The sequence below is a fragment of the Eumetopias jubatus genome, unplaced genomic scaffold (genome assembly GCF_037043125.1).
Source record: "Eumetopias jubatus isolate StellerSeaLion01/CBP00866 unplaced genomic scaffold, mEumJub1_p1.0 scaffold_9, whole genome shotgun sequence".
Taxonomy (NCBI): Eukaryota; Metazoa; Chordata; class Mammalia; order Carnivora; family Otariidae; genus Eumetopias; species Eumetopias jubatus.
Window position 1 is genome coordinate 113862166 of NW_028274815.1, and position 7756 is coordinate 113869921.

At 49.0% G+C, this 7756-nt stretch overlaps 1 protein-coding gene across 1 annotated transcript; it reads right to left on the reverse strand.

Moving 5' to 3' along the window:
* Positions 1-6111: 6111 nt before the first annotated feature.
* Positions 6112-7526, reverse strand: DEFB119 (defensin beta 119). Its single transcript, XM_028118831.2, has 2 exons — positions 7469-7526; positions 6112-6329 (listed from the first exon to the last, which is right to left on the reverse strand). Exons 1-2 carry the CDS (start codon positions 7524-7526, stop codon positions 6112-6114), a joined length of 276 nt encoding a protein of 91 aa, XP_027974632.2.
* Positions 7527-7756: the final 230 nt, after the last annotated feature.

The window sequence follows — 7756 nt, forward strand, 5'->3', positions numbered from 1 at the left end:
TTTTGTAGAGCGTAGACTGTAATAGTCCGTAACACTTAGAGTTGTGTTAATAGCCTGATAAATGGTGGGGCACCTGGATGGCGCAGTTGGTTAAGTGACTCTTGGTTTTGGCTTAGGTTGTGATCTCAGGGTTGCGGGATCAGAGTCCCACCTCGGGCTCCATGCTCAATAGGGAGTCTGCTTGAGATTCTCCTCTCCTGCCCCTCCCCGCTGCTCACTCACATGCTCTCTCCCTCTCTCTCGCTCTCTCTCTCAAATAAATAAATAAATCTTAGGGGCGGCTGGGTGGATCAGTCATTAAGCGTCTGCCTTCAGCTCAGGTCATGATCCCAGGGTCCTGGGATCGAGCCCCACATCGGGCTCCCTTGCTCCACGGGAAGCCTGCTTCTCCCTCTCCCACTCCCCCTGCTTGTGTTCCTTCTCTCGCTGTGTCTCTCTCTGTGTCAAATAAATAAAATCTTTAAAAACTAACTAACTAGGGGCACCTGGGTGGCTCAGTCGTTAAGCGTCTACCTTCAGCTCAGGTGGTGATCCCAGGTGGGATGGAGCCCCACATCGGGCTCCCTGCTCCACAGGAAGCCTGCTTCGCCCTCTCTCACTCACCCTACTTGTGTTCCCTCTCTCACGGTCTCTCTGTCAAATAAATAAATAAAAATCTTAAAAAAAAATAAAAACTAACTAAATAAATAAATCTTAAAAAATAGCTTAACAAATGGAAAGCAAATAGGGACTGGCGCATAGCACTAAATAAATGTTTTCATTGTCACATAAAGATCCTTTCTAAAGGACCCATTTCTGCCTATGCTACAACTATGAACTCTTAGTTTGGGAATAGTCCCCATGAAATTAGACAGACATTAGTCCTTCCGTGGTAACCAGAGATTTTTTTTTTTTGGAGGCTGTGCACACATAGAAACCAGAGACGCAATTCCTAGTCTAGAGTAAGCATTCAGTAAATGTTAGCCATTAATATTATTATTATTTCCCCTTGGTATTGAGGTCTCCGAAACAGGAATGATCCTTTGACTGGAAAGAGAAATAAAAATAATAACCACTACCATTTGCAAATCATCCACTGTGAGCCATTTGATTTATGTTAAGTTGTTAAATGTTTACTATAACCTTCTTTTTTTCTTATTATGTTATGTTAGTCACCATATAGTACATCAGTAGTTTTGGGGGTTTTTGTTTGTTTGTTTGTTTAATTTAATTTTTTTTGAAGATTTTATTTATTTATTTGACAGAGAGAGAGAGACAGCGAGAGAGGGAATACAAGCAGGGGGAGTGGGAGAGGGAGAAGCAGGCTTCCCGCCGAGCAGGGAGCCTGATGCGGGGCTCGGTCCCAGGACCCTGGGATCATGACCTGAGCCGAAGGCAGACACTTAACGACTGAGCCACCCAGGCGCCCCATCAGTAGTTTTTGATCTAGTGTTCCATGATTCGTTGTTTGGGTATAACACCCAGTGCTCCATGCAATACATGCCCTCCTTACTATAACCTTCTGAAGTAGACGTCTCTATTTTTCCTTCTTGCGTTATGAAAGAGAGGCTCAGAGAGACAGTGTTCTGGCAAAGGCCCCATAACTGTTAGAGGCAGAGCGAGGCCTCAAACTCCACTCACTATGGCTCCAAGCGCATATTCTTCCTGAGGTACAGAGCTGCCTTCTTCACACGCTGAGACAGGGCTGGGAAAGGTTGGTACCTCCCTGGATAATAACAGCTGGAAGCACGGCCCTCCACTGTCTTCAACATCAAGCCCAAACTTTTGAACCTGGCGTTCATGGGCCTCTCCTTCATTCCACCAACAGTTATCAACACCCAGTCTTTGCCAGGCCTTGAACTTGGTGGTAGGCCCATAGGGTCTCTTGTGTCCAAATGGGTTTAATACGAAGTCTAATGTGTACACACACACACACACACACACACACACACACACACACACACAGATATTCTAAGCCCTTGCATTGAATAAAAAGGATCTACTCCATGTAATTTTGACCAGAGAAGATTTACAAGAGCAAAAACCACACCCTTTCTGTCACATCCCCCAGAGATAAGATTCTTTTCCATCTTCTCAGAGAAGAAGGACCATTGCGAGATTAGCATCCAAAAGGGGGGTGTACGGAGTGTGCCTCTGAGAAGGTGGGTCAGGCGGACCAGCCTGCTTCAACCTTTCCCCCGGGAGAGAGGCCAAGAAAGGGCTTCACAGTTTTGTCAGGGGCTTTGCAGCTCCTAACTCCTGGCCTCTCATTGGCCCCATGTCACTATATGCCCCACTCACAGTCTATATCTACGTCATATCCCTTCCACGTCCCCTCAGCCCCTCACCAGAAATCAGAGAAGACTGTTTCCTAATCCCAGCATTGTCTCTAACCTACTTATGAACGCAGGCTACGGTTCCTCCTTGGACCTCAGTTTCCGCCGCCCCCCCCCATGAAATGGGAAGATAAGGGGAAGTTGCCCAGCTCAGGGAGTCTCACAGTTTGGGGGCTATTAGGAACGAAGGAAATCTGGCAGGGGACTTGGAAGGGGTGGAGCTTTACCTCCCAAAGGAATAATCTGAGGGAATTTTCAAAATTTCACATGCCCAGACTCCAAGTCCAGAGACTCAGACACGGGGTTAAGTGCTTTCTAAAAACTTCACATGGCTCGATGGTGAGTTCCAAGCCTTTTTCTCTCCTCACCATTCTATCACGCCCCAGGGTTGTCTCTGTGTGCACGTGTTAAGCATGGAGGAGATTCTTTTTTTTTTTTTAAAGATTTATTTATTTATTTATTTGAGAGAGAGAGAATGAGAGAGATAGAGAGCATGAGACGGGGGAGGGTCAGAGGGAGAAGCAGACTCCCTGCCGAGCAGGGAGCCCAATGCGGGACTCGATTCCGGGACTCCAGGATCATGACCCGAGCTGAAGGCAGTCGCTTAACCAACTGAGCCACCCAGGCGCCCCAAGCATGGAGGAGATTCTTAACGTTGTGGACTGAGTGCCTCGTAATGAATGAATTTGGTGAGGGCATGACATTAAGAACAGGCCCCAGTACTGGGGGACCCTTCAACTGTCCCCAGACCCCCTCCCACACTATGAAATCTATGTCTTCTGAGAGCAAACTAACTGGTGAATAAGAGAACCAACTTGAGCAAGCCCCCGGAGCTGCTCAGCATCCTTCCTGTCACTGCCAGCCAGAGCCAAATATATCTGATCCCATAGTCCTCCAATCCCTCTAGCCCAGGAAGGACCCCACGCTGATTCCTGGAACCTGGCATCACCTAGCATACAGATGTAAATAAGATGCTGTCTCAACCTCCAAGCATTTCCATCCAGTATGTGTGTGTTTGGGGGATTGGTGAGAAGTGAGCTCTGAATAAATAATTATATAATAATGTGACATGAGTCATCCCTGCTTAAGGCTGACACTTTATGAAGCCAATCAGAACTTAGCTGGAATCCCTGCTCTATCTTACTGTTGTGTGACCTTGGCTAGTTATACCATCTGTCTAGGTCCCAGTTTCTTCATCAGTAAGATAGGGATAATCAGAGGGTTGTTGTGGGGCACCTGGGTGGCTCAGTCGGTGAAGTGTCTGCCTTTGGCTCAGGTCATGATCCCAGGGTCCTGGGATCGAGTCCCACATCAGGCCCCTTGCAGGAGCCGGATTCTCCCTCTTCCTGCCTCCCTCTCTCTCTCTCTGGCAAATAAATAAAATCTTAAAAAAAAAAACCCAGCGGGTTGTTGCAAGAATGGGATGACTTCAGGCCCATGAACAGCAAGCACAGTGCCTGGCACAGAAGGAGTGACAGTGGGAGCTATTATTATAGCTACTAGTATTATTATTATTAAGAAATAGAGCTTGTGGAAGGCTTTCCTGGGTAGAGACATCAACTGCACTTTGAGGGTGAGAAGGAGTTCATCACAGAGATGAGCCTGGTGGTGGGGGACGAGGTAGAGGGGAACCATGAACAAAGGCAATGTTGGAGAGGCTTGGTCCGTGAGCAGCAGTCATGGGAGATGAAGCTGGGCCACCAAGGCCTTCAGACTCGACCCTGGGCGGGAAGGAGCAAAAGAAGCCATCTAAGCAGGAGAGTAACATGCAGATGAATCTTCTAGAAAGAATCCCTCTGATAGTAGACTCCAATGCAAAGAAAACCTGGAGGCAGAGAAGCCAGTGAGGAACTATTTTGGATGGTCTCACCCAGGGCCTCGGGACCCAGGTAGCTCTGCTGGGCAGCCTAAGAGTCTCCCCCGATCACACAGGTGTCAAGAATGTGGAAAGCACAGCTGAAGCAGCCCCTGCCTCTGAAGGGAGCTTGGAGATGGGTTGAGAACCAGAGCACGATCCAAATTCCAGACACAACCCAAAGTTTGTGGGTCCTGGCACAGGAATGTAAATGGAGGCTCATCTGCCGTATGTCTGCATATTTAACAGTTATGAATCAAGCTAACAAGTGGGACAAATAAAATCTATCCCATGGCCCTTTGTGAAATAGCCCTTCATAATGACCTGAAAGAGCAGATTTGAATTTATAATGCTTGGGTTCTTCAGAGTTCTGTGCGGGAACGAGGTGGCATGAGGGGAGCTGGCTCAGCCCACAGCCCAGCGCTCTTCTCCCTCATCCCCAACTCTGCCCCACATTGTGAGGACTCTCTCATGCAAGACATGGACACTCCAGCCTGAACATCCAAGCTGGCCCCCTGCCCCTCAAAGAGGAGTGTCCCTTGGTGGTACTCCTGCCTAAGGTGCACACGTGGTGGGCCCCATCTTCCAGGGGAAAGCCCACGTGGTCCCTGGAAGCAAGCACAAGTGTTCTCTGGGCAGGGGATTCCAGGCTCCAGCTGTTCAAATCATGGTCTTGGAAGGAGAGGAGGGCACCGTCTCTAAATGGATATATTCCACTTGCCCCCATTGACTCCTAACCCCATGGGGAGGGATTTAATCAGACGATGCCCAGAGTAGGACCAGGGTCAGAGGAAGAGGTGTCTTCCCAGAGTCTAAGAGCAGAAATATTGAATTGAGAACAAATTATCTCCATGGATCAGAGTGAACCCCTTCTATCCGTCTCTATGTCAAGCACCATGCTTTACAGAACGCTCCTGGCATCTGACCTCACCGCAGAGAACACAGTTCAGGGGTGAACAACCGTGTTGGATGAATGGGGCCCAGGGAATAGGATTTGAGATAACAAAGCAAGGAAGACACCCAGGTCCTCTAGATGCCTGATCGGCATCCTCGAATATTCCCCATGGGTTAGTCTCCTCCCGGGCTAAATTCTTAGTTCAAATGAGACAGGCTTCTATGTCCCTCAGAGTCTAACACAGCTGGAAGGCACACAGCACATATTCCTTAAATACTTGCAGAAAGCAATGAGCAATAATAGCAACAGCTAACATTTATAGGGCTCACAATGTACTGGGCACGGTGAGCTCCATTATCTCCTCTCCCACTTCCCACAATCCTGAGATAGATTCTAGGGTTCCAACCTCACAGCTGGGGAAGCTGAAGCATGGAGGGGGATATGAGCAGTCTGACAGTGGTGAGCGGAAGAGCTGGGGTGACTGAGTGATCAAATCCATGAAAGAAAGGAAGAACTGAAGAGTGAACAAACTCATTTATAAATGGGTAAATTCATGTGCTTTATCTTTTTTTAGCACTTGGAAACCTTCTGATCCTTGGGGCTGTGGGGCCTCCAGCATCAAAAGGCATCTCAACCAACTTCCAAGGAAACCCAAGGATTTGGGTTCTACTCCGTCCTGTCCACCCCCAGCCTCTTCACCCCCAAGATGGAGCAAATCTCCCACCCAGCGCTTCTCCCCCTCTTTCGACCAGCTGTGCCTTTAAGCCTCTTGGCTTCCCCGGATGTGCTCCTCAACCCACTCCAATAGCCTTCCCTGCAGCTGGTAGATGAGGAACTGTCTTCAAGACTGTGACTATCATCCCATTGCTGTGGCCAAGCCCCAGCAATGTCTCTCTGCTACCTCTTAACCCCCATCCTGCCATCAGCCACCACCCCCCGCCCTCAATACATTTGGAGCATCGTTCCTCATGATTGACAGACACAAGAAACAGATTTGTGAGTTTTAATGGAATGTGGGAGCTAAGGAACCTGAAACAAAGCCATTTCTATCCATAATGTCTACTGCCAGGTCTGGATCTGGTCTTTTGTTTTACTGGTTTGGGCGTGTGAGGAACGGTCCAGGGTTCCATTCTTTCAACTGTCATTGGCTGGACTGTTAAGTAACGACTAGGGACACAGCACCGTTTACGATTTGCGCAGCGTATGACACTGTCTTCATCGTTTTTGCACACCAACCGGCATTTTCCATCCATCCAACACTCTGCTGTTGGGCACAGGAACAACCATTAAGCAGATGTTAGTATCCCTCAAGTGGCAAGATGAGAGGAGGCAGAGGAGGAAGAGGGCAAGGGGGAAAGGGAGACTGTTGAGTAACTAACAGTGAACCCAGTCCCAGGAAAGGGAGAAGTGATCTTGAGAGGGGAGGGAATTGAGATAATTGTTCCAGCTTTGGGAACTCCAAGGCTTTTAGGAAAGCTTTTTTCAGGCATCCCACCCTCTGTCTTCCCATCCCCCAACCTGCTACTCCTAACTTTGGGATCAGCTGATGCCAATGAAGATCTCCTCTAATGGAGCTTGGGAATGATGGGGAAAGGACAATAAACTTTACCTGTAGTATCAGGGGTCGGAGGGGATTCACCCTCATTTCAAAAGACCCAGCTCCTAATCAACAGCCTAGTCCCAACTTAAGCTCACCTGGGTCCAGCCACAGTCCAATCTCCAATCCTCCTTAACCATATTCCCCCAATTCAAACTCAGAACCCAGTCCAATCTTAGGTAGAAATCCCAGCCCTACCCAACTCAATGCCCCTTGAGCCTGAACTCCAAGCCAAACCCAAATTTAATCAACTCACCAACCTCAATCCTAAGCTGCAGTCATCAGACACCCTGCACTATTCAGTACCAACTCTCAGTTCCAGCCCAAGCTCCAGTCTACCCCCGGAACCACCTCCACTCAACCCAAAATCCCATCCCCTCCCCCAAGCCACCCCAAACCATCAGGGGAGCCCAGCACCTTACCTCCAGCTCATCCGAATCTTCCCCCTACCACTCCAACCCCAAGGTGTTTCTCCCCATCACAGCTCACCCTCAGCCTCTAATCTTAATGCCCCAAAGCCCCCAACAAGTCCCCCATCTGTACCAAACCCCGTCACCCATACGCCTTCTCTCAAGGTCCCACCAGAATACCACCCTGCCCTTAAGTGTCAGGTGCTCCAAAGAGCTACCATCCCACCACCTTGGCAAAAAAGAATCAGGGAGAGAAGTGGATGTGAGCTGATCCTGGGGAAACCTCGCAAAGCCCCATCAAAGGAGGAAAAGTTTTGTGCTGCCCGCAGTGGAGGGGAGAGGAAAGCAAGAAGTTCATGACCAAGATCCCAGACACTTGAGAGAGACCCAAGTTACCTGAGAGCACTGGATCCATGGCCAGAAGGATGACAAGAAACAGGAAAAGAAACTTCATGGCTGGCAGGTCACAAGAGAAGGAGATGGCCGTGTTGCAGGGGATGGAAAGAGTTCTCTGCAGTGGGGATGAGCCTCGCTTTTATTGGCAGGGTTGTGGGCAGTGAATTCTAGCGGGAGAGGATTTATATGAGATCAGCCAGGCCAAAGGACAGTGTGTAGCAGATATCGTAGCCAAGCACAAGATGAGAGTGTGGGAAACTGGCCAGCACCCGTGCCAACAGTGGCTTT

Coding starts and splice junctions, on each gene's coding strand:
- DEFB119 (XM_028118831.2), bottom strand. CDS start 7,526: ATGAAGTTTCTTTTCCTGTTTCTTGTCATCCTTCTGGCCATGGATCCA. Junction 6,330..7,468: donor CATGGATCCAGTGCTCTCAG/GTAACTTGGGTC, acceptor TGTGCCCAACAG/CAGAGTGTTGGATGGATGGA.